The 25,972-nt window shown below is 45.3% G+C and overlaps 4 protein-coding genes across 5 annotated transcripts; 1 reads left to right on the top strand and 3 right to left on the bottom strand.

Annotated features, from left to right (window-relative positions):
• Positions 1-783: 783 nt before the first annotated feature.
• serpinc1 (serpin peptidase inhibitor, clade C (antithrombin), member 1) lies at positions 784-5,700 on the top strand. Its single transcript, XM_018662705.2, has 8 exons — positions 784-931; positions 1,952-2,312; positions 2,476-2,691; positions 2,763-2,900; positions 3,367-3,585; positions 3,688-3,862; positions 4,074-4,138; positions 4,507-5,700. The coding sequence occupies exons 2-8, from the start codon at positions 1,953-1,955 to the stop codon at positions 4,681-4,683; spliced, it is 1,350 nt and encodes a 449-aa protein (XP_018518221.1). The 5' UTR covers positions 784-931; position 1,952; the 3' UTR covers positions 4,684-5,700.
• Positions 5,423-15,906, bottom strand: zbtb37 (zinc finger and BTB domain containing 37). Of its 2 annotated transcripts, none has more exons than XM_018662695.2 (4): positions 14,572-15,906; positions 12,862-13,845; positions 12,691-12,790; positions 5,423-12,412 (listed from the first exon to the last, which is right to left on the bottom strand). In XM_018662695.2, exons 2-4 carry the CDS (start codon positions 13,776-13,778, stop codon positions 11,879-11,881), a joined length of 1,551 nt encoding a protein of 516 aa, XP_018518211.1. In that variant the 5' UTR covers positions 13,779-13,845; positions 14,572-15,906; the 3' UTR covers positions 5,423-11,878. The 2 variants fall into 2 exon arrangements, with proteins under 2 accessions (XP_018518211.1, XP_018518205.1); XM_018662689.2 differs by having other exon boundaries at positions 12,862-13,797.
• Positions 15,907-16,042: 136 nt separating this feature from the next.
• On the bottom strand, positions 16,043-18,651 carry LOC108874211 (uncharacterized). The gene is made up of 5 exons (XM_018662677.2): positions 18,359-18,651; positions 18,211-18,243; positions 17,817-18,107; positions 17,335-17,625; positions 16,043-16,418 (listed from the first exon to the last, which is right to left on the bottom strand). Exons 1-5 carry the CDS (start codon positions 18,471-18,473, stop codon positions 16,252-16,254), a joined length of 897 nt encoding a protein of 298 aa, XP_018518193.1. The 5' UTR covers positions 18,474-18,651; the 3' UTR covers positions 16,043-16,251.
• Positions 18,652-20,674: 2,023 nt separating this feature from the next.
• Positions 20,675-24,889, bottom strand: s1pr1 (sphingosine-1-phosphate receptor 1). The gene is made up of 2 exons (XM_018662659.2): positions 24,808-24,889; positions 20,675-23,990 (listed from the first exon to the last, which is right to left on the bottom strand). The coding sequence occupies exon 2, from the start codon at positions 23,872-23,874 to the stop codon at positions 22,753-22,755; it is 1,122 nt and encodes a 373-aa protein (XP_018518175.1). The 5' UTR covers positions 23,875-23,990; positions 24,808-24,889; the 3' UTR covers positions 20,675-22,752.
• Between the last annotated feature and the right edge of the window lie 1,083 nt (positions 24,890-25,972).

Below are 25,972 nucleotides of genomic sequence, written 5' to 3'. Positions count from 1 at the left end.
GCAGCTGAATCATGATTCTATCAGAACGTTAACGTTTCAGTTCAGTGTTTTATTGATCAGTGATCAGCTGATCAGGTCTGAGTCTCTAACCAGGATCCTGAGCAGGAAACAGTCGGATCACTCAGCTTTCAGCCTCCTCTCCTGGTCTTCATTACTGAGCGGTGTTCAGTTTACAGACTGAGCCTCCGACTCTGTTCAGGTCCTCAGGAGTCCAGCTGAAGATCAGGACCTGATCCTCCTCCTTTCCTACATTTACTCAACTACTGAACTGCTGATGATCCTGAACCTCCACCTTCACTCCATCAGCTGATCAGCGAAACTGATCCACAAAGAGACCAAAACCCCAAAACCCTCCTCAGGAACTAAAACCTCGAGGCTTTGACTCTGAGCCTGAGAGTTTACTGAGAGAACATTTTCAATTTGATAAACAAAACCAGAGACCAGACAGAGAGACTGGAGGTCTGAGGGTCTGCAGGTCTGAGGGTCTGAGGTCTGGGACAGTGATCTGGTCTAGGGGTCATGAGCCAAACCTTTTTCTTGCAGTTAAATTCCTGCGTTGGCTTCACTCAGCTGATTCTGATACTGAGCCTGTGCTTATTGATCATCAATCATCGATCAATATAAACAGAGAACAAAATATTAGGAACCCCTTCAGACCCTGAGTCCAGGATCAGCCTGGACTGGCATCAAGTTGTTGGTGCCCCCTGCTGGTCAGATGTGGCTCCTGCAGCTGTGTCAGTTATTGATCAGTGATCGGTGAGGGTGAGTTCACAGTGTTTGTGTCCAGATGTTTCCTGGTATGAACTCTGACTGTTGACGAACAGACGATCGATGTCTCAAAGGTCGAGTTGCAGCGTCTGCGCTCTGCAGGACACTGACCTCAGTTCAGCTCTAACTCTGTCTGAACACTCGTCTGTGTCCACCTGCTCAGGTAACGTCTCATACTTTAATAACCTGTCTTTATTTCAGGGAACAGCTGGTTTCAGTTGTTTCCTGTTTGAAGCTGAAGGAAAAACTTTGTTTTTCTCCTTTTTCTGTCTCATGGTGAAAATATAAAAGTATTTTAAAGAGTCATCTGTCGGCAGGTTTAAATCTGTAAGAAACAGTAATTACAGCTGCACAGAAAAATCTGAGTTTAACCTCCGAGTAAAAACAAGTTTTTATTTTTACTTCTGTTTCTTTTGTCAGGAATCATTTATTGATTCTGAGTTTAATCTCATTGTTCATTAAGGATCAGTCTGAGGCAAAAACAACAAATAAGTACATTTTCAATGTAATTATCTTTATTGATGTTTGGATCAAATATGTAAAGTAAGTAAAAAGTCAGATTAACAGTGGAATATGTAGATATATAAATAATATCTGACAGTATTTCTGTGACCTGCAGGAACATGTTCGACTTCATTCACACAGAAGAACAATTTGAAAATATCAAAATGATCTTAAAATATAGAAACGATCTGAAAATATGTGATAATGTCAGAAAAGTTAAAATATTGATCAGGGGGTGTAACAGCTGATGACGGCAGAGTGTCAGTGTTTGTTGTTGTGTAGGTGCGTGTGTGTCATTTAAGCAATATTAACTGAGAGGGTTAGGGTTAGCGCCTCGGTCCTGACCACATCACTGTCGTGCTCAAATGACGTTAAAGCACACCCTCGAGTGTAACACTGCGATTATACAACTATTACTAAAAACAGTAAAATGTATATGGGGCAGTGATATTTTAGTGATGAGTGAGGCGTGCTGTCATGCTGATTTGAGCACATTCTAAATGTCTTGTTGACCAATCAGATTGCTTGGTTGGAACTACTTGTATAATATGTCTTCAAGGGACCTAAAAGGACAACCATGAGCTGGATGACTGAGAACCTACTTGACAATTTAGCGTTTGATTTTATTGATAAAGGCTTCCTGATCTCAGTCTGATTACTCATGAATCTGTCTCTCCAGGATGAGGGCTGCTGATTGGCTGTTAGTTCTGGCATTCCTGCCGTTTGTCTCTCTGTCCGACCATCCGGACATCTGCACTGCTAAACCCAAAGACCTCCCCCTGGAGCCGCGCTGCATCTACCGGAGTCCTGACCCAGAGGAAGGCCCGACCCCGGAGCCTGAGCCGGTTCCTGAGGCCACCAACCCCAGAGTGTGGGAGCTGTCGAAGGCCAACAGCCGCTTCGCCCTGTCGCTGTACAAACAGCTGGCCCTCAACAAGACCCCCGAGTCCAACATCTTCATGTCCCCCATCAGCGTCTCCACCGCCTTCGCCATGACCAAACTGGGAGCCTGTGGCCAGACGCTGCAGCAGATCATGAAGGTCAGAGAGGAAACACAGAAGTAACAAGACAGGTTTTATCAGAGGTCAGGAAGGTCCCAGATCAGGACTCGAGAGAGACCAGGTACAGACAGGCAGTTTAACTGAATCTTCTACCTGAACCTGAACCCGGTGTCGTTGTCTTTCTGTCCTCGTCGCCCTGCAGGTGTTTGAGTTCGACACCATTAAAGAGAAGACGTCCGATCAGGTCCACTTCTTCTTCGCCAAACTGAACTGTCGTCTGTACCGGAAGAAGGACAAGACCACAGTGCTGATGTCCGCCAACCGGCTGTTTGGAGACAAGTCTTTGATCTTTAACGAGACGTATCAGAACATCAGTGAGATGGTTTACGGAGCCAAACTGCAGCCGCTCAACTTCAAGGTAACGGCTCCTCCAACACGTCTGTACACTCTCAGCCCAGTCACCCCGATAATCCTGGTTCTGTTCTGCAGGAGAACCCAGAGAGCGCCCGGGTCACCATCAACAACTGGATATCCAACAAGACTGAGAACCGGATCCAGCACACGCTGCCAGCAGGGGCACTGGACTCCAATACCATCCTGGTCCTCGTCAATACCATCTACTTCAAGGTACCACCACATACCACACCTCCAGAACTGGATCCTATTAGGACCTGTTCTTTGTGGCTCTAGAGACTGATGATGAATACGACTGGACTGGACCGGGTCGGACCAGGTCTGTTCCAGTCTGGTTCAGTCGGAGATAATCATATAGTGTGTGATATGTTAATACTCTAATGGTTTGTCTTCTGAACCAGTCAGTAAAAGTACTGAGGTAATATCACCTAAAGTTACTCTGAGTATTAGAATACGAGTATTAAAAGTAAAATCTGAGGTTCAGCCTGATTCTGGTCCCAGAGGTTTGACAGGAAAGAGAATCTCTTTTATGAAAATGAAAATGAAACTTCTGCTAAATGGTCTTAGAAACCTGATGGAGGGAAATATTTCCCTCCATATAAATAAATATAAATATAAATCTGGAGGTCGTCTGTTCCTCTGAGTGTTGACGTACAGTTCTGTTGTTTCTGCGTTTCAGGGTCAGTGGAAGAACAAGTTCGATGAAGATAACATCCAGGCCTCGTACTTCGACATCAGCGACAGTCGCCGCTGCCCGGTCGCCATGATGTACCAGGAGAACAAGTTCAGGTACAAGCACTTCCTCAACGACCATGTCCAGCTGCTGGAAATGCCGTACCGCGGAGACGACATCACCATGGTGATCATCCTGCCGAGCAGAGGCACCCCGCTCAGCCAGGTAATCCTGATCATCTGTGACCATCACCTGAGCGATGGTCTTGGGTTAGACCTCTCGACCTTTCGTCTTTTGACTTTAACATTTTTGTTTGTGTGCGTCGAGGTGGAGGAGAGTCTGGACCTGACGAGACTGAACGGCTGGTTGAACGAGTTGAAGGAAACCACGGTCTCTGTCCACATCCCCCGGTTTAGGGTGGAGGACAGTTTCAGTCTGAAGGAGAAGCTGCAGGCCATGGGACTGACCGACCTGTTCAGCTCTGAGAGGGCCAGCCTGCCAGGTGAGTCCAGATCCAGATCAGACTGCATTACATCTGAGTAATGCAGTAGATGGGTAGATGTTTACCTTTAATCTACATGTGAAAGTGGGTTTGATGAACTGAAACACTAACTAAAACATCTCAGGAGAAGAAGAGAAATTCCTGCTGCAATTTGGAGAGACAGGTGAGCTTCACCTGTCAGTCACCTGTCTGATCTTTGTGTTTGTTTCAGGGTTGTTGGAGGATGACAATGATGGTCTCCACATCTCAGATGCCTACCATAAAGCTTTCCTGGAGGTAAGTCAGATAGTGCTGCTCACCAATTGGTTTACATAGTCAGGTGAATGGTCACCTGTGTGGATCGAGATCAGGAGAGTTGAGGCTGAATCCAAACATCTAGACCTCGTCGCATGGTGCGTTCCTGGGAAGTCTGAGGGCTTTCCAAATCCACAGTTCATCAGGTCCACAAGAGGCGGAAAAGATTACCCATAATCCACAGAAATATGTTGTCCTAAAAGTAGTCGGTTCCCTCCCATCCCCAGAATAATCAGGTACTACAACTACCAAGTTCACAGAAAACCACCAAGAACATCTCTATAGCCCTGATCCAGAATCAGCCCAGACTGCAGAACAGGATCCAGTTGAACCTGTGTTCTGGTTTCCAGGTGAACGAGGTGGGCAGCGAGGCGGCGGCATCTACGGCCGTGGTGGCAATCGGACGCTCCATCAACTTGAACCGTGAGGTTTTCGACGCCTCCCGACCGTTCCTGCTGCTCATCAGAGAGTCGACCATCAACACGCTGCTGTTCTTTGGCCGAGTGGCCGATCCCTGCGTCCAATAAAAACTGTCCAACAGGCGCTGAGCTGTTGCTTTAAAACAAGCTCAAAATATAAAAATCCGAAAAACTAAATCAACATTTTCCTTTGTAACAACTCAGCAAATATTGTGATGTTGTATGACAACATAAAAATGTCAACACTGCTTTAAGATGAACTGCACAGATAAACTGCATGAAGTTATTATCCTGTCAGATTTCAGTTCTGGTGGATTTGGACATGTGGTTACTGGACACTAAAGACTAATTCAGATAAATAATGAGTAAATACATTTCATTTCTATAGCAGAAAAATTACACATTTTTAAATACAACTGAAGTGTCGCTGTTATCTTGGAGTGAAAGATTATCTCCACTACTTACAGCTAACCGTGTCCAGAGCTTATCTACGTTACTTTCAGCCAATAATTTCAACCTTTTATCTCAGATACCATTAGCTAACGATTTAGCTAACTGTTTACCTACAATACTTTTAACTAGCGATCTGTGCCACTTTTAGCTAACGATTTCAGCTGTTTATCTCCACTACTTAGAGCCAACAATTTTGACCATTTATCTCTATTTCTTTTAGCTAACTGATTGCTCTGGTCTTCAGTGATATTGTGTAGTGTTCAGGTGTTAAAGCTGAATCAGTGTAGCTATCTTTGTTTGATCTTGATTTTTGTTTGCTCTTCTTTTGACATACTCTCTGGGTACGAGTACCCCGGTGTTTGCTGTTGGTAAAGAAAGAGGCGAGTGGCTGCAGTTTGACACTTAAAGTGCTTTATTTCCTTTGAAGGAGATGCGACCTGTGAGTGATCTAGTGGTCATAGTGAAAGAAGCTTCTTCACATTTTTCTAAACTATAATCAACCTTTGGCCTCACACCCCTCCACCCCCCTCCACCAACATCTTTTAGCAACAAAGACATGCAACATAAAAGATCTTCACATAAAACCTTTCAGATTCGTCTACTACAGAACATGTTAAGTACCTCCTCTTTAAAAAAAATGTACAGTATTAAAAGTTAATTTACTAAATTCCATTTTTTTCTTTGACTCATTTTCTGCTTCGATATATTAGGATATACTTTGAGGAATCAACAGTAAAGAGTAATCTCATTAAGTGAATATATCTAAATGATTTGATTTATAATTAGGCATGTTGTGGTCAAGGTTACTGGATATTCATATACTAAACATTTGATTCACACAGTAAAAAGTAAAAAATAAAAAGACTCAAGAAACATGAAACCCACGTTTGGCGTTTGTTGTAAAGCAAACTGAGTCGATCAGAGGAAGTGGAGCCTCGACTGACTCAAAGACACGATGAAGACCGGAGGATGAAGATGATGAGGTTGGGCTGTTTTCACAGTTTGACTGAAGGTTAAACTGGATCTAAACTGAACTGAGGAAACATTGAAGAGGAGAAGTCGGATCCTGAGCAGTGAGTTTCTGTCTTTACTAACTCTGGTTGTTCAAACCATCATTTTATATTTTCATGGTGATCTGAATATTCCCAAATACCAAACATTTATCTGGTTATATATTAACTGGCTAAAAGCCTCTTGACTCTGACTGGATTTTCATCATCACTTTCTTAATTAAAAGCATTGAATGTATCATCCAAGGTGCTTCTATCATTTATCTGGTTCACCTGTTGATGCTCTGGACACTTCCATACATGATTTGTTATTGTGTTTTTCTACCAAAAAACAGACTTATCACTTTTCAAAGTGGAGCAGATTTACACTGTAAATATAGAACGAGCACCACAGACTGAAGAATTTCTGCTCCTGTTCAAACATTATTCTGAATTATTACAAATAAAAAGTGACAACTGAAAATCTGACGATATAAAAAATGACACTTGGGTTCACAGTAAAAAATAACTCTGGTTCAACATGATGGATCAACCAGAGTCAGATCAACTCTGATCCAACTTTTCCTTTTTTACAGATTCCTCGGACCGGACCAGACCGGACCAGCTGTTCTGGAAGCAGCTTTTTCCTGACTTTAACTGGCTTGAAATGATGTGTTCACTGAAAGTAACGAGTCCTTGATGATCACTACACCTCAGTGCAGAGAGGATGAGGACCAGTTCAGACCGGTATAGTTTATCATTCTCCTGATGTGAACTTGTTTTGTCTAGAAAATGTTTATGAAAATGAAGACAGACGTCGACAACAGCTGAGGTCAATTTAGTTTCTTACTTCATTTGATCAGCACTCAAAAAAAACCTTTATAGCAATATGAAAGGAGATTCAAACGTGTAACAGGCAACTGTTTCTATCTTCATAACTGACTAATTACAGATAATTAGAGTTATAACTGAGTAATTATCTGCTGACAGTTTAGTCTGTTAATTCCTGGAGTTTCTGCTGGACGAGCTGTTTGTGTTGGAGCTGGGCAACATGTCCAAACCTTCATCATGTTCCTCTTTGCAAAATGACAAAACAAAGACTGAGCCAGATTTTACCAGCATCTCTTATAATATATGTAAAGACATAAACATGTTCACTCTTCTTGTTTGTCAGTGTAGTTTACAGGTGTTTGAACTGACACATAAGGCAGCTGAAATATCTCAACGCTCTGATTTACAGAGAACATTATTTAATGTGCATCAACATTTCGAGCTTTCAATGTCGGACTCCTGATTCCTGGTGTTACTGACTCTGAATTCTTTCTCTGATAAATTAAAGAAAACTGTAAACTGACCCGCCACCGTCTGAACCAGTCTGACCTGGTCTGAAACCAGGACCTGGTTCAAACAGGATCTTCAGTTTAAACTCAGCCTTGATATATTAAAAATCTCAACAATCTGGAAGTTCACAAGCTGCCCAACAAACAACTGGTAGAGATGAGCTACTAATATTAGCTTACTAACGACTGTGCTAATGTTATTACTGACGTTAGCTTAAGTTAGGTTACGTTAGCTTAAGTTAGCTCACGTTAGCTTAAGTTAGGTCACGTTAGTTAAGTTAGGGCACGTTAGCTTAAGTTAGCTCACGTTAGCTTAAGTTAGCTCACGTTAGCTCACTAATAACGAGATGTGAAATAGTCAACCATCTGTCAGATGTAATAATGATTTAAACTTTTCTTCTATACAGAACATTAAGCCAATAACATCAGTTAAATTCATTCTCATCTGCAGTTATACGATTTACTGTCTGTAAAACAGGTGTGGAGTCTGGACCGGTTCAGACCGGTTTAAAAAGAGGAGTTTAATCCATACATGACAAAATAATGAAACCCTTCAGAGATCAATGGCTGCCAAAGTTAAAGTCCAGTTTCCTAATTTATTAGATCAGTTTATTTAAGTCTGACAATAAAACCTGTTTTTATAAAACTGAAAGTATTAACGTTTTTAATGAATGAACACCTCAACTTTAAATATTAAATAACATTTTAGTCCTAGTGTGAAAACTCTTCAGCTGCCTCATATGGAGCATAAATAATGCCAATATTATATCAGATTTTGTGTGGATCAAGAAAATCTGTTTTAATAATTGTAGTTAATGTTATTTTATCATAATCTGTTGTCTGGCTTCAGATTTGCTTTATGTCACAGTAAATATCTGAGGTTTGAACTGTTGGACAAAACAAGCAACAACATGACATCACAGTGACTGTTTCCTCATGTTTGACTGATGGATCAATAATGGAAATAATCAATAGCTGCAGCTCAACTGAAGATTTGTGTTCAACTTAACTCAGCGATGTCACTGAATATGTTGTGTGTTACTTGTTAAATGCCTGAAGAAAATGATTCATGATTTAGTTTGTCACTGATTTGTGAGCAGAAACAGACAGGTGAGATAAAGTGACCAGCCAATCACAAAGAAAGTATTTTCTGAGACCGTGGTACGTTAAAAAGAGGTCGAGTGTTTATAATGAAACTGATTTGTTCCATATTGCCCAGCCCTGGTTGGTGTGTTTTGTCGTCCTCTGACTCGCAGGTGTCTCTTACCTGCTGCCGTTGTTTATTTACAGGTGAGTTCTACTTCTCGCACTGAGGTTTAGCCGTTAGCGTTCTGCTACGTAGGGAAAGGTAAATGTCCAATTCACTGAAAAAAAGAGTCTGTATACCTGATAGTTCCTGGTTTAGCCTGAAGAGTGAGCGCGGCGGCGGCGGTGTGATCTGGAGGAAAACTCTAGTCCAGCCAGCCGTGAGGACAGAGCCGCTGGCTTCACTTGCATAAAAAATTTACCGTCCACTGAGAATCTGATTCACAGCTCTGTAGAAAAACAGTAACAGCCGATCCGCGTGCTACCTGCCTACCTACCATATCTGAATTCAACTTCTAGCTTTGTTTACATTATTCATATGCAAAAAAAAACATCTTAGTAGTTTAAATATGTTTGTCTGATAATATGTGTAGATTGTTCTGTTTTTATAAAAAGTTTCTGTCTCGGACCCCGTCTCTCTGTCTGATAAGTGCTTTAGTTGTTTTGGCGTTTCGGAGGGCCCACGTGGACACGCCATCTTTCCTTTGGTTGCCAGGTGGTCTGACATGCTCCCGCCCTCCAGCAGGTGAACTTTGACCTCTGGAGGGTTTTTTAAAAGTCCAGTTCCGTGGCCTGGCTACTACATCCATCTGGTCTGACTGGGTCTGGCTCCTCGTTCTGTCACTACCCGATCACAAGTCTGTCGTCAATGATGCATTAACTGTCCTGCGTGTTTAACTGTAGCAGGTCACAGTGACAATATTAATAAAACTATTAGAGCTGAAACGATTAGTCCATTAATCCATTAGTAATGATTGAATGTTAATGTTCAGTCCACATATTCAGCTGTGAACCACTGAATACAATTTAGTAGATGATGAGTTAGCAAAATATCTGTTTGCTTGCAAACTAATGTTAGCATAGCTATCTTTTCCTGTGTGTTTGACTGGACTGACTGGACTAGAAGTGACAATGGTTCAATTAATCGATAGGGTGATCAAAGGAAAAATAATGCTAATATTAAAGAGTCCACATCAGCTTAAAAAAGGTCCCAATGCTAACAGTAGTTATCTTTGAACCACTGAAAACAGTTTAGTATGTGATGAGTCAGCGAAACATCTGTTAGCTTGCAAGCTAACGTTAGCATAACTATCTTTTCCTGTTTTTACCACTGGTCTGAAAGTAGAGATGTAACAATTGTTAGTCGATTAATCAAATATGTAATCACAACTATTCTGATAATCTAATATTCGTTTAGTCATGTTCATTTTGCTGTTTGCAGCGTCTCTAACACGAGGATTTGATGCTTTTCTGTGTCAAATTGAATCTATTTGAGTTTCAGGCAAAACAGGACATTGTGACGGTCATTTAATGGTTTACTATCATTTCATACCCTGATCAATGAATTGAAAAATCATCTGCAGATTAATTGAAAATGAAAATAATCGTTGGTGCAGCTCTAATCTGTAGCTGTTTTTCTCTGTAACTGAGACAGGTGTGGAGTGCAGCAGGTTTAATGCGACATTAACTGCGACAGGAGTGATCAGATCTCGACTCTGTTTCCTCCTCCGACATGAAGCTTCTGTCTTCCGTCACACACATTGTCAGAGCAAAAAGTGTCCAAGAAAAAAAAACAAAAAACAATAAAGACATGCTTGTTTATAAAAATATCTGAGAAGACTGACGGAGATCTCTGTGTGAGTGGATCAGAGCGCCCCCCGGTGGTGCTGTGCTGTGCAGTGCAGCAGCTGTATTGCGTAGTGATGAGAGGTAACTGAGCTGTGTAGCTTATCTGAGGCTGGACGCCGTCCAGGTTTTTCCTGCTGTGAGTCTGTTCAGGTAACAGGCTGCCAGATGGTCCGTTCTAATCTACCAGATCCTTAAAAACTGAGTTCAACTGCCACGATACTCAAACACTAATCTAGAATTTAAACTCATTTTACAGCCAAATTAACCAATTAATCCAGTGTGATCAGAGTTTTTACTGCATGAGAACAGATTTATTCTCCTCTGCACTCGGAGCTTTCAAATGCATCTCATGTCCTTCCTCTGGGGTTTGTTGAACAGCCGTGATTCGACACTGCAAACCGTCCAAGAACAAGGACATGGCTGTGATGTCCCTCCAGGTGCAACCACTAATTATCATGTGACCTGTACTGAGGTCACACACTGACACCTGAGAAAGTCCCTTTCACTAAAGAAGACAGTGAGATACAGACGAAAGCTCTGTGTTTAGATCATTTCATACAGATTATTTAAAATGTTTTTCAATAAAATGTCTTTTTCAGATTGAAGATGACTTTCCCTCAGACTGTAAACTAAAAGTTATTAAAGCCTGATTTAAAACTCTCTTACTGACTGATAAGAATGTAACATTCTGACAATTTATACGAAAATATTTGAATGAATTTTTTTCACTTCCTGAACATGTCCCATCGTCACCAGTTCATAACGTGACAAAACAGGGATCTACTTAATGATTTAGACGCTCAGAACAATTAGATTTATGTAACTGAATGTAACCAGGTACATTAATCGGTTTATGGAGTGACAGAACTTGGGAACTATTTTGCTCATCAGTAGTTTTAAGTCCTTTTCAAGCAAAAAGACCAAACATCTGGTTCTAACTTCTCAACTGAAGATTTGCTGATTCTTTATCTTTAGAAGATGTTACCTTGGGTTTCGACCAAACAAAAAAAAAACACAGGGAACGATTATAAACTCTGATCACACTGGAACTCAACAAGTTTCCTCATTGAACCTTTTTGTGCAACTAAATCTTTTTACGCCGTTGTGGCACTTAAAGAGCGCAGGATTATTATTATTAACCCGACTGCTCTGGATTGTCTCAAGGCAAATATGTAGGATTTGAACTGTTAAACTGGCACTGAGTAGTTTGGCAAAGTCTCCACCAGACAGACTGTTGTGATGCTGCGTTGTGAACCTGTAATACTTGTAAATATAAAATTAGAAATCTGTAACATAACAAACTAGACGGAGGCAAACGAGAACCACTGCATTGTGTGGTGTATGAGGTTGTTGGAGTGTGTGGCATTTCTTCATTTTAGCTTAATCTGTTCGGTTTGGTTAGTGAAGGTAGATGCGGTTTAAAGCGGAAAAATCTCAGTTCGGACTCTGAGGTGTCCTTTCTGTCGCTGCTTTGATGTCAGCGGGTTCAGCATCCTGTTGGCTTCAGGTACACCGGGATCAGACCGGCCATCCACGTCTGTCTCCCCCCACCCCGACCTTGACCCCACCCACCTCTGGCTCTCTGGGTCAGTCGGGCCCCGTGGTGGAGACCGAGGCCTGGGGACCTTCGCCGTACTGGCCCCCGCCGCTGCTGCTCCCCCCGCCGCTGCCTCCGCCCTCGGGCTCCTCCTGGCTGGGGGAGGCCTCATCACTCGGACCCCCCCTGGACGTGACAGAGGTGGTGGTGGTCTCGGGGGAAGCGCTGTGAGCCTCTTGGGGGGCGCAGCCCGGGTGGTTCTTGCGGAAGTGCTGATTGAGGATGGCCTGGAAGGGGAAACTCTTGCCACAGACGTGGCAGTGGAAGGGCTTGTTGCCGGTGTGCTTGCGGATGTGGTACTCAAGCTGGTCTTTGCGGGTGTACTTCTTCCCACAGATTCGGCAGACGAACGGCGTGATACCCATGTGCAGGCGCATGTGGCGGTCCAGGCTGCCTTTCTGGTTGAAGGACTTGCAGCAGTAGATGCAGGTGAGCCGGGGGTTGTAGCGGAACCAGCGGTCTCCTACCTGCTCCCTCAGGTAATCCTCGTAGCCGCCCATATCAAATGCTGCATGCTCCTCCCCCTGACAGGCAGAACAAATGTTAGTACACCCCAGGACCAGGACACTGAATCAAACTGGATTTCTTCCAGGACTGAGTTTAGAAACACTATTTTTCAAACTCTGACAGAAATGTGTCCTCTAGTTTCTAGAGGTCCCTGAGGAGGCTCTAGGGGTCTCTGAATATCTGCACCAATGAGGGACTGGGAACTGTTCTGGGAGGGCTCAACTGCACAGACAAGTCCCTGATACAGATGTGTTATTAGTAATACTGGACTGTATGAATAAAACGACTCTGGTACCTGGGAGCTCGCCTGACGCAGTTCGTCCGCCCTGTTGGGAGATTCACTCTTTGCTCTCTGACGCTCTGCCAGGACGACCACGCTGCCGGTGGGACTGAACCTGACGGACAAACACTCATTAACACACACTGTCATCAAGCATCCGGTTAATTCTGTCAGAACGACACTCACCTGTCTGTCTCGCTGAAGCTGGAGGACGGTTGGACGCTCCGGGTCCCCAACGCCCCGACTGGCCCCGTCACCAGTGTGCTGCGTCCTGACGTGTCAATCATCACCGTGGTCCCCTCCTCCACCGGGCCCCCCTCCTCCTGATGCTCACCTGCTCCGATCCACTCCTCCATCCTCTCCGTCTTGATCCTGACTCCATCTACGCCGCCGCCCTCCTCTGCGCTGCCGGTCCGCTCCGGGTCACTGCTCGTCTCCACGTACCACTGACCGGCCCGGTTGATGCGAAGGATCGGTTCTTTGCCGGCTCTGCTGGCAGCAGTGGCCCCCTCCAGCCCACTGTGCTCCACCGTTGGCGGTGGGCTGATCGGCTCCTCGGTGGGGCTGACCGCCTCACACGCCTCCGCACCTCCTCGTGGGCCGAGGAGCCGCAGACCGTGATGACCCCCTCCTCGGACCACCGCCTCCAGGGTCCTGATGCCCCTGGGGCCCCGCACCTCCTCCTCCCTGGACTCCTCGTCCAGGTCGGCCAGGCTGATCTTGAGGTGGATGCCCTCCAGGATCTGGGTGCAGCGGTCAATGATGTGCTGCATCTGCAGGAAGCTGGCGGCCGTCAGGTAGCTGATGATGTCAGCAAGCTGCAGGCAGAGGCGACCCGTGTAGCAGAAGGACAGCAGCTGCTCGAACACCGACGGGTTTCGGATCACCGTCAGCGACACGGTGCTCATCTGGCTCAGAGACATGTGGTCCCGGAAGTACGGCGAGCTGGCGGCCAGGACCACCTTGTGCGCACGGAAGCTCTGGCCCTGAACGTTGACCACGATGTCGCAGAGACGGCCCTGAACACGCAGCTGGTTCAGGTGAGTCAGAACCGAGTTACTGAAGTCCGGGATGTCCAGCTGGATGCTGCCGGAGCGCTCCATGCTGCAGCCTGCAGGGACACTGTAACCACAGGACAGGATCAGGACCAGACCAGGGTCAAACCAAGACCTGTACAGGATCAGACTCTATCAGGATCTGTGATGGAGTTTCTGTTAAAAAGGTGTCTCAGCCACTGATTATTAAAGGTGACAGTGACATCACAGATTAGGGGCGTGGCCTGTGGACAGAGTCGACCCACAGGGGGCGCTGTAGATCAGAGGAGGCGAGTTCTATCACAGACAACAGAAATTATTTTACATTAAGAAGTCTCTCCTGTTACTATCTGTTCTGTCTCTTTAAGGTCTCGTTGAATTTATATTTTTCAGGTTGTTAATTAATTAACAAACTCTCGCTGGTTATTTTGTTCACTGACTGTTTCTCTGTTGAGTTTCTTTAAAACGTTCAGAGTCCTGATTCTCACTCAGTTCAGAGTCCTGATCCAGCAGGTGAACACTGGAGGGGGGGGCAGATCAGGACCAACAGGACACACCTGGATCCTGTCAGATTCAGTGATGTTGTGGTGACACCTGCTGTACCTGTCGGGCTCACCTGTCTGCGCCGGGACTCATTAAAACTCTGTAATCTGGTTCAACTGGTTCAGACCGGTCAACATGTGAAAGTGAAGGCATCACAGAACCAGGTCACCTGCTCCAGGCTGACAGCAGGACCCGGATCCAGATCAGACCCAGACCACAGCAGTCTGACAGCTGGGTGCTTAAACAAACCGGATCCAGATCCGTGCCAGTCTGACCCAGGGGACCAGGTGAGCCTCCAGGTGTGCGGCATGACTCTCACCTGAAGAGGGGCGGGGGGCAGGGAGAGATCGGGTCTGGTTTCAGGGTGCGGTGCTGTCGAGGCTTCAGTCCTGCAGCTCGCTGAGCATCGTTAGCAGGAGAGGGAGAAGAGGGCGGCTCGGCTCGGCTCGGCCCGGCCCGGCAGGCTGCAGCTCCACCCGCTGCTCCTCCAGGCTCCGGAGCTCCGCGGCTCCAGCGGCGGTCGCGTCAAGTTCAAGGCCGGAGAACAGCAGCTGAGCTCGGGCTCCGGTCCGTCTGCAGCCACTGTGCCGCCATTCCGCTGGAAGTCAGACTGGGTTCAGGACTGGTTCAGAGGCGGCGGACTGCTGCTGACTCTCATCTTCCTTTTTCACGGCAGAAGGGCCGAGGCTGCAGGAAGGAGAGAGGGAAGGAAGAAAACGCGCGGGGCATGCTGGGAAATGTAGTCCAGCTCCCGCAGGAGAGCCAGATCAACGGCCGCTCTAAACACTCCAGCTCCCAGCATGCACCTGGGAGGAGAGGGGTCATGATGGCACTTGGAGTTTAGCAAAGTGGAGTTCACACACACACACACACACACACACACACACACACACAGGAGGAGGTACGTTAGTAAAAGTAACTAATACCACACTAAAAATACTCAGTTACATGTGAAAGTCTGTATTTAAAATAAAAGTATGATGATTATGATGATTATTGTTGATTATTATTATTGATTATTGATATATATATGTAATTACTAATGGAACCGCTGCCTCCTGTTTTTCCTCCTCTGACACTGACGCCTGAACACATCCTGTTACTCTTCATTTCCATGTGTTTGAACAGAAGAAGCTGATTCAGACCTGATCAGACCTGATCTGGTCCAGGTCTCCTTCAGATCTCCTTCAGCAGAGGAGACACTGGAGCTTCCTTTACCGAAGGAAAGGAGAGGATGACGTCCCATGATGCCTTGCAGCAGCAGCAGAAACAACAGAGCTCCTGTTTGATGTTTGAGACTCAGAAACTGATGAAATCCTTCCTGATTGGCTGAGCTCCAGATCCAGTCAGGATCACCATGAAGACCAGTTCATTTATACTGATGATCACAGCTGAGCGCAGAGACATGGTTCCACTGAGTTTGTCTGCCTGCTGTTATAAATAAAGTTTAAAGTCTCAGCTCTCTCCTCCTCCAGCTCCTCAGAGCGTTTTGGATGTTTGACGTTCTGGACCATATGACCCTCCTTCCTCAGTGTTGTGTTTCACTTCCTGTTTTATTTTGGTAAGTATTCCTGGTGTGTTGTTTGTGTCTTTACTTCCTGTCCAGGTGTTTTCTGTCTTACCTGTGTCTCAGCTGAGGACTCAGACTCAGGTAAATCGGTCACTGCAGCTGCAGGAGTAGATTACTCCTCTGACGGTACTGAAGTACTGCACTGTAGTATTTGTACTGTGCTTCTACTTCATATCAGAAACACACAGACGTCCTGTTCATCAGACACAAACACTGTTCAGATGTTTTACTGATCATTTATTTAAGTGAACTTCAGACTTTCTGTAGTTAAAACATTACTCCAGTATTTTTGAACCTGGGCCTTTTAAAACATCTCTATATATCTCTACCAGACTCCACTGACAAAAACAGGGATTTAACCAGGAGCTGCTGGAATACCACTGCCTCCATCTGTTAGTGTGTCTGTGTTACTACATTACTGTAGTTACATTACTGTGTGTAGTTACAGGTCTGGTTGAGCGTCAGGCTGCTGTTTGTCAGTTGAACTTTGACCCTGGGTTCGTCTCCTCCAGACGTCCAGCTGCTGCTCAGAGTCTCCAGCTGATCGTCACTCACCGACACTTTACAGTCGACAGACGACGTGACTCCACTCACATCTGCAAACAACATCACACAGCGTCACACAGCGTCACATAACATCACACAACATCACACAACATCACACAACATCACACAGTCACACAACATCACACAACATCACACAACACAACACACACAACAACAACATCACACAACATCACACAAACACACACAACACACACAACATCACACAACATCACACAGCGTCACATAACATACACAACATCACACAGCGTCACATAACATCACACAACATCACACAACATCACACAACATCACACAGCGTCACATAACATCACACAACATCACACAGCGTCACATAACATCACACAACATCACACAACATCACACAACATCACACAGCGTCACACAACGTCACACAACATCACACAACATCACACAACGTCACACACAACATCACACAACGTCACACAACATCACACAACGTCACATTGAAAGTCCACCAGAAAGAGGAGGAATTCTGTCCTTTAGCTGCATGGGAGGCTTTTATTGTGAAACATCTGTACAGGAAGTGTTTCACAGGCTGTAAATTACACTTTTCATTATCAATTAATCTTCTCAGTCTGTTATTGATTAATCAGAAACTGTCTTTAGATTTGTCTGTGTTCATGTTTGAACTGGACCTGAACCCGAACCTGGACCTGGACTTAGGCCTGAACCAGTTTTACTTCAAATACTCATTGCACAGAATAAAGTAATGAATCATTTTGTTATTAACTTATAGGAAAACATCATTGTGTATCAGCTGAGATTTTATTGATAAAACTTTAGGCTGTGATTGGCTCCAGGTACGACACAGACTCACTGTGATTGGCTCCAGGTACGACACAGACTCACTGTGATTGGCTCCAGGTACGACACAGACTCACTGTGATTGGCTGTGCCTCAGCTGAAACCTGATTGGTTCCTTACCGACTACAAACAGCAGGTGGAGGTTGCTGGGCTCAGAGTGGATGTAGAGCTCTCTGTGTGGGTCGTATCTGCAGGTGAGGTTGACCCGGAGCAGCAGGACCGGTTGTTCCCAGACAGCGAGCTGCCGGCCTGTCAGGTTTCTGCTGCAGGACCCCTGTGCCACGTGGACCTCATCTCTGTAGAAGTGACAGCTGGAGACGGAGGCGGTCGGGGGGAAACAGGTGACCTCCACGCTGTCGTCAGGTGAGAGGAAGTGACGGCTGACTGACAGTCTGGGACTGGGACTGCTGCCTGAAGAGAGACCACCGACACAGAAACAGGGTCCTCAGACCGAGTCCTCCAGAAAATCAGGGGTTCTACTGATCCAGTCTTAAAGCCCCACCCACGCCTCTCTGTGATTGGTCAGTTGTGTGGAGGTGAGGAAGTGGGTGGAGTTTGAGTCTTTGTGCTAAGCTAGGCTAAAGAGGTCCTGGTTCTCCCACCTGAGACGATGACTCCACACTCGTCACTGGACACGGAGACGTAGCTCTGTAGCGCGTAGTCACACCTGAGTAAGATCTTACTGCCGACCGGCTTGTTTCCCAGCAGCACCTGGGAGGACAGGTTGAAGACGCAGACGTAGCTGAAAGCTGTCATTACTCTGAACGGGACGTCAGAGTCTCCTCTGAACAGACGACAGTCTCCTCCGGTGTAGTCGATGGGCACAGTGCAGGAGACCTCCACCGACTCCCCATCCATGATCTCTGGGCTGCCGATGATGATCCTGGGTTTATCTGCAGAGAGAGAAGACACAGGTCAGAGGTCAGAGGTCAAACTGCGACCTTCACTGTCCACAGCCTGAACCTCAGATCATCAACCTGCTGTAGATTCACTCACTTGACCAGTACGACCTGGCTGCTGCCGTCCAGCCTGTCAACCAATCAGAGACAAACAGGAAGTCAACAGAAACTCATGATGAGGTTCCTGAATCTGAAGAACCAGAACCAAATGAAAACTGAACTCTGTTCGATCAGAGTGAACTCACAGCACACAGACAGAGTGAAGAGCTGAACCAGATCCATCAGATCCTCCTGAGGTCCAGACGATCTCTGACAGACTGAAGAACGGGTCAGATCCTGACCTCCTGCAGGTTTACACATTAACTCCAGCACTGTTTACTCTCTCTGTTTAACCTGCTGAAAGGACGAGTCATCACCCACCTCTCTGTTCATTTCATCACTGTAACTGAAGCTCTGCCTCCAAACACTCGTCTGCTGTTTCTCTGCTCTAAAACAATATCAAATAAAATGGATTCGACTTGCTGAATGATGTTAACGTGGAGGAAGCTAACTCCACTCCGTCAGACCCTCAGATCATGGACCAGGACCAGAACCAGAACCAGGACAGACCAGATCTGAGGGTGAAACAGGGACATCAGACTAGTTTACATGTGATAAGAGTCTGTGGAGCAGAGGAGAGGAGGAGGAGAGGAGAGGAGAGGAGAGGAGGAGGAGAGGAGAGGAGGAGATTAAACTCATCTTTATTTCATCATCTGTTCAGAATAAGAAATAAATGTTGTGTCTGCTCGTCCTGATGTGGCCACAGGGGGGCAGCACACACACACACACACACACACACACACACACACACACACGACTCAGAACACACACTCCTTCCTTCCACTTCCTTCCTTTCCTCCTCTGCCTCCTTCACCACCTCATCTTTTCCTTCTTTCCTCTCATTCCTCTACTTATCATAACCTCTCTCTTTTCTTCTCTTCCTCTGTTTTCCTCCTTCACCTTCTCTTCTTCACCTCCTCTTCATCTTTCCTTTTACTCTCCCTCCTCCTCCTCCTCCTCATGTTGTCATTCACTCCTCTTTTATTCTTTCATCAGCAGGACTCCCAGGAGCCTCAGACCTCTGCTGTGACCCCGACTTTGATGGATGGATCCTGGATTAAAAAGGTCAGACTGAGGCCTCATTATAAAATCCATCCACCAGAACTAGGACCAGAACTGGGACCAGGACCAGGACTTCACCTCCTCCGGCATTTTAACTGTCAAACATCACACTCATCTTGAGAATGATCTGTAACGTTCCTCACTGAATTTAAAGGAGCTATATGTACGTTTTTGCTACATCGCTAACATCAGCATTAGCAGCTGTTTACTGACCAGCCTGAAGAAACTTTTAGTTCAGCATCAAACTTTTTTCATTTACTCACCAACAGCTTCTCCACAGGTAGAAATCAGCACCCGTGTTTTCCTTCTGTCTTTGAAGTTAGCATGCTAACCAGCTAGCTCCGTCCCATCACTTTCTGATAGTGTGTCAGCACTCTGTCTCAGTCCAACGTGACAGGAAGTAGCTGCTCTGACGTTTTCTAACCTCTAGTCTGTTAAACACAACGACGGCAGCTGCTAATGCTAACGGTAGTGATGTAGCGACATGTAGCTCCTTTAAACAGAGTCCAGCTCAGTCTGGATCCTGAGGTCGTCAGCTGACCTTCAGCTGTGAATCCAATCAGAGGAAGAGCCTTTATTTATATTTATGTGTCCCTGTAGACCCCCCCCCCCCTCAGAGGTCAGAGGTCAGCATCAGTGTATCTCAGTAATGAGAGCAGACAGAGGTTCATGGTTCATGGTGCGTTCACTGCCGTCAGCAGAGTACTTTTACTCCACTACTTCAGGTTCACATGAGGTGTTGCTATAGAATCAGAGGTCTGAACTCACTCAGGTGTTCTCTGATCTCACCTGCTCAGGTTTGCTCTCTTTAATTTCCTGAGCTCAGCAAACCTGTAATAACTGACTTTAACAGACTGTAATGGAGTTTATAATCAGATGATTAATGTTCAGTGTGTTTTATATTATTATTGTTTTATACTCTTATTTATTATTTGAATACAGAGATATTTACTGTCTGTTGATGATCCTCCTCCTCAGTCACTTTAGTTTTAAGATTCATTATTTTCTCCTGTTTTCTGTTTATTCATCTTCTTGTGTTTCTGTTTTATTTTGTAGTTTGTGTTTCACTCTTTGTCCAGTTTCTCTCCTTTTTCCTGTCATCATGTCTTTACAGGTAGAGAGGTCAGGACCAGGACCAGGACCAGGACCAGGAGGCTGAGGAAGTATGAAGGTCCTGTGTTCAGAAAGTAATTTCATGTAGTATTATTGCTGCTTTATCTCTGTAGACTTCACTGAAACTTGAACAGCTTTCAGCTCCCTCTTCCATTTAATTCAGAGTTTTCCAGGTATTTTTCAGCAGCTCTAAAGCCATCGACCACTTCACTGTTTCTTCCAGGAAACCTCTGTATTTTCAGTTTTACCTTCACGCCGTCAGTTTGTTCTCAAACACAGACCTCGTGTTTCTATTTGTCTCTTTATTAAGGTCTAACAAACATTCAGGAGTTAAACAGTGCAGACAGACCCACAGAGCTTCCACAACAAACACAGAAAATTAATGGATTAATCGATCAGATCATTGACGGGGAGTGGTCTCCATGGTAACAGCATCTGATCTGTACGGAAGCTCACTCCTGCCAAAATTCAACAAGCTGATGATTGGATTCTTAAAACATGAAATTTCTCTATGAAGTTCTGAATGGGAGATAAAACTCATCAGTCCAGTTGTATTTGACAGTTTTGTGAATCTGGAGCTTTCAGTCGTATCACATGACCTTCCTCAGCAGACTGAGTTGAACCTGTTTTCATGAAACTGCAGATGTTTATATTTTCTGAGCAGTTTAAAGATTTCTGATCTTTTAATCAGCTTCAAAACTGAGATTCAACTTTCATTTATGACTTTAAAATATTCTGATGAAGACCATGTGATCAGTCACTGAATGGACCTCGACATGAGACAATTTCCAAGACTGAACTCTGAACCTTAATTTTGAGAATCAATGTGGATATTAATTTAATAAGTTTGAAATATTAAGTATCTGAGTTATTAATGAGGATTTAATCTATTATTCCACATTTATTGGTTTATTTTTGGCAGCAGTGAACCTCCATAGCTCTGAGACGCAACTGAACGAACCCAAAGAGAAAAAACATCTTTTCGTTTCTCTGACAAACAAAATGAAGTTTTTTCCTCCTGGTTTCAGATATAAATGAATTCGACTACACAGATGTCACTACAGACAATGACAGACAGGAAGTAAAGAATACATTCTGACCAACAGTTTCTACTTTTACACAGTTAACTTTTTACAAAAACATCACGAGGAACATGTGAATTCAGAGTCCAGGAGCTTCTCATCAGACAATTAATGATCAGTTTTTTAGTTTAGTTCAGAACATGAGTGAAGCAGTTTTCACATTTTAACTTCAAATAAACATTAAAAAAAGGTTTCTGTTTCCAGCTTCATGTTCTGTTGTTCCTCAGACACGTTCAGTCTTTACATCTTAACACCGAGTCACCAAGTCTTCACTGGAAGAATTCATCAGGAAAAAAGAAAATTGCGCTGACGCTAGGCTTTGTAATTAATGTTACTGACAGCTGCTGCTGGGATGGTTTATCTCATTTTCTTTCCTAGAGGAAGCTCCAGTGTCTCCTCTGCTAAAGGAGATAAGAAAGGAACCACTGAAGCTCCTTTGCTCAGCGACCTGGACCAGGTCTGATCACAGCTGCGACTCAGATACTTTTTGAGAGCAGATTAACCAGCATCAAAGACAGGGAGAAGCTTTACATGTGGACGGAGGGTCGTATACAGAGCTGTGATATCTCTAACAAGGTCCTGAACTCAGAGAAGAAGCTGCTTCTCGTTTGAAAACATCCAGATGTTGGAGGATTTTAATCATTAACAGGAAAAACAGCATCTATGAAAATCACCTGAGCTCTGAATTCACCTGTGAAGTGTTTTTTTAAAGGAGGTGGAGGAAACAAAACATTTCCATGAATTAATTTGTATTTCTTAAATATTTGACAGCTGTGTATTTAAGACTACAGGTTCTAGTTGTTCTTAGAGGGTCAGTACAAAGTCTGGTTCTTCTTCTATGAGGATCAGTAACTCGTTCTATGAAGCTCAGATCAGGACGTTAATGATCCACAACCTTTACAATTCTTCAACTGTCCGTTTAGTTTTCATGGGCGCTCCTGCTTCAGGTCCTGAATGAACCTGGACCACCTGTGATCCACGTTGAACCTGAAGCTCCAAGCTGCATGTTAGAGCAGAGATCCTCCAGTTAAACCAGCTGATCCTCCTGCAGGTGTGCTGATGCGTTCTGATGACCTCCTCTGTCTGAGGGTTCACTGGTCCCAGTTTAACCAGTCTGAAAGTCTCCATAAGTGCTGTGAGTCCTGATCATCTGAAGGTTCAGATCAGTTTGTGGTGACGCCATCTGGCGCCGTTCACACCGGTTTCCTGTACAAACATAAACTCTCCGTCTGACCTCACACATCCTCTCTCTACGACTTGTTAACGGCCAAGCGTTCTAACGTTTAGGACGACGAGGTGACGTTCCCCGAGGACGCCACCGTCGTCTCCCTCGGTGAGTACTCCACCTCCTCCTTGTTGGGGTGGGAGGAGTTATCTGACTTGCTGCGGCTGAACTCGGCGCCCACGATGGGCCCGGTGAACTTGGCGTTGGGCCGAATGCAGGCGGTGCAGCACAGCAGCGTCTTCAGGAAGGCGCGGCGCATCTCATTGCTGGTCAGCGTATAGATGAGCGGGTTCATGGCAGAGTTGAGGACGGCGAGTGCCAGGAACCACTCGGCCTTGTAGAGGATGGGGCAACTCAGCGTCTCGCAGGCCACGTCCAACAGCAGGAGGATGAAGAGCGGCGCCCAGCAGGCAATGAAGCAGCTCAGGACGATGATGACGGTCTTCAGCAGTGCCAAGGACTTCTCCGAGCTCTTGCTGTTGGCGCCAGTGTTGCCGCGTCCGTTGGACACTTTGCGGAAGACGAGTTTGCGGCTGCGAGTGCGCACCAGCACATAGATCCGAGCGTACAGCACCACGATGGCCATGAGGATGATGCTGAAGACGGTGGTGCAGAACAGGATGTAGGTTTTGTGGTAGAGCGGCAGCACGGTGGAGCACTGCATCATGCTCTCGATGCAGTTCCAGCCCATCACCGGGAGGCCTCCCAGCACCGCCGCGATCATCCACACGGTGCTGATGAGCAGGAAGACGCGGCAGGTGTTGCCGTTGTTGTGCAGCTTCATCTTCAGCATGGTGAGGTGGCGCTCGATGGCGATGGCGAGCAGGCTGAAAACGGACGCCGCCAGTGCCACGAACATGCTGCCCTCCCTGAAGAACCACTGCGTGGGCGTCAGCTTGTAGGTGTTGGCGCCCGACAGCAGGATGTTGGCAGTGTAGACGACACCTGCCAGCAGGTCAGACAGCGCCAGGTTCCCAATGAAGTAGTACATGGGCTTGTGGAACTTCTTGGTCCTCCAGATGGTGGTCAGGACCAGGATGTTCTCCAGGATGATGAAGCAGCACACGATGATGAAGACCACCGAGTCGGCTTTCAGACCTGAGTCCTGCTCCGTCTTGCGGAACTTGCCAGTGTAGTTGTAGTGTTTGGCGATCAGGTCGGAGTAGCTGGGCTCAGCCATGGCCTGCAGCTGCAACAGGAGTCCAGCAGGGGGCGCTGAGACCTCAAACTTCAGTCCTTCATGTCAGGTAATAACCCTGAAGAGGAGCGGGGAGAGTCCTACTGCTGGACATGATCCTGCAGAGACCACAAACTGTCAAAGACTCAAACCAAACCAAGAAAACTGATCTAAGATCAGATGTTAGAGGACGAAACAAACTCAGAGCGTTTTAACAGTTTGACTGTGAATTTTTGAATTCATCAAAGTTACTTTCACTAAAACTCAGTTTAAGAAACTGAAGTATTCAAGAAACGACAGAAAACTGATGCAACATTAAATCTTTGGTTCACAAAGTCAAAAACTGATCCAGCTTCTCAGATCCTTTAAATCTGAAAACTTAAGAAGCTGAAAGATAGAGGATCAAACGGATTCAGTAAAACTGTGAACTGGTCTCTGATCAGCTCTTTACAGGCAAAACTTCTCAGACATGTTTTAATCTAAAACTTAAACCTGAGTTTTATATTGAATCAGTTTATTCTCTGAATAAACTGACATCAGACGTTTTAACCTGCTCCGTGTTTTTATTTCAAACTGTTTGAACTGAACTGATTCTCGTTGATTTCAGTTTTTATTTCTCTGGTTTAAAAAAACGTCTTTTCTGGTGTTTTTCACTAAAAACAGACTCCGTGACGTCTCGCGTGTCTTTGAAACAATAGAATAAAATAGAAACAAATCAAATGAAGTCAAATCAAACGGTCAGACTCTGATGTTTCTGTTCTCCGGTGAATTAAACGGAGTTTGTACTGAACGCGGCTCCAGATTCAATCTGAACAAAGAGACTGAAACTTGATTTAATTCAACCTGAAACAGTTTGAACGAGTTTTACTGACTCTTTAACTTTAATCTGTTAAAGACGCTTTAACGATGAAATGTGGATTAAAGACGAATTTTTACCTTCAGGCGGAGACCGGAGAAAAACGGTCCGACGGCAGCGCGAGACCGAGGAGAGAGAACACACACACACACACACACACACACACACACACACACTGAGGATGATGATGATGAAGATGCCCCCCCTCCTCCTCTCGGTGTTTTCGCTCCTTTTTTTTCCTCATGAAAACTGATCAATAATGAAACTCATGAATATTTGATCGACAAACAGAAGTGAATCAGAAACAGATGAATGTTTCAGGTTTTTATTGTTAAATATCTCTGAGCTTCAGTGAAGCTTTGTGTTGAATTCACCGCAGATCCAGGACAATAAAAATATAAATGATAAATGACTCATAATTATAAAAAACAGGAAGAAGAAATAAAAGAAATAATAAAATGTATTGATAAATGAATATAATATAATAAATATCAGTTCTTTTGTTTCCTGTGGGAAACCTGCAGCTGAACCTCCTCCACCCTCCTCCATATTGACTCCAGCTCTCTGACCTCTGACCTCTGACCTCCATCATATCTGTGATGTCAGAAGGGGGGGGGGGGGGGGGGGGCACCTCAAAAAGCCCCTCCACCTCCTCCACCCTCCCTGTGTCACCCTGGTCTGTGGTGGATCTGGTCTAACCCTGTCCTGGTTTCAGGTCAGATTCATTCTTGAGTTGAGATCACAGCAGGATGTGATGACATCATGAATGACGGCACACAGAGGTGCATTCTGGGATGAGCCTCTGGATGTCTGTGCTGTGACCTCACTTCCTGTCCAGGCGGCTCCACAGACCTGCAGGTCATACTGGGCTGTAGTTTGTTACCATGGTAACAGGGGAGTCCAGGTGACCTCTGACCTCTGACCTGGATACAATGACCTCAGAACAAACTGGGAACATGTCAGGAACATACTGGGACCAGAACTGGAACTTTACTGGAGGAGGATTCAGACTGGGAGCAGACTGGGACCCAGTCAGACTCGAAAAACACACACTGAGATATTCTGGGATCATTTCCTCTCTCCAGTGTTCCCAGTTTGACTCTGCTTTGATTTCAGTATATTCCCAGTATGTTCCCAGTATATTCCCAGTACGTTCCCAGGATGTTCCCACTATGTTCCCAATATGTTCCCAGTATTTTCTCAGGATGTTCCCAGTATGTTCCCAGTATGTTCCCACTATGTTCC

Source organism: Lates calcarifer, unplaced genomic scaffold, assembly GCF_001640805.2.
Source record: "Lates calcarifer isolate ASB-BC8 unplaced genomic scaffold, TLL_Latcal_v3 scaffold_36_77, whole genome shotgun sequence".
NCBI classification, from domain to species: Eukaryota; Metazoa; Chordata; class Actinopteri; family Centropomidae; genus Lates; species Lates calcarifer.
Note: the sequence above shows the minus strand (reverse complement) of the source record. Positions and strands in the feature narration are given on the sequence as shown.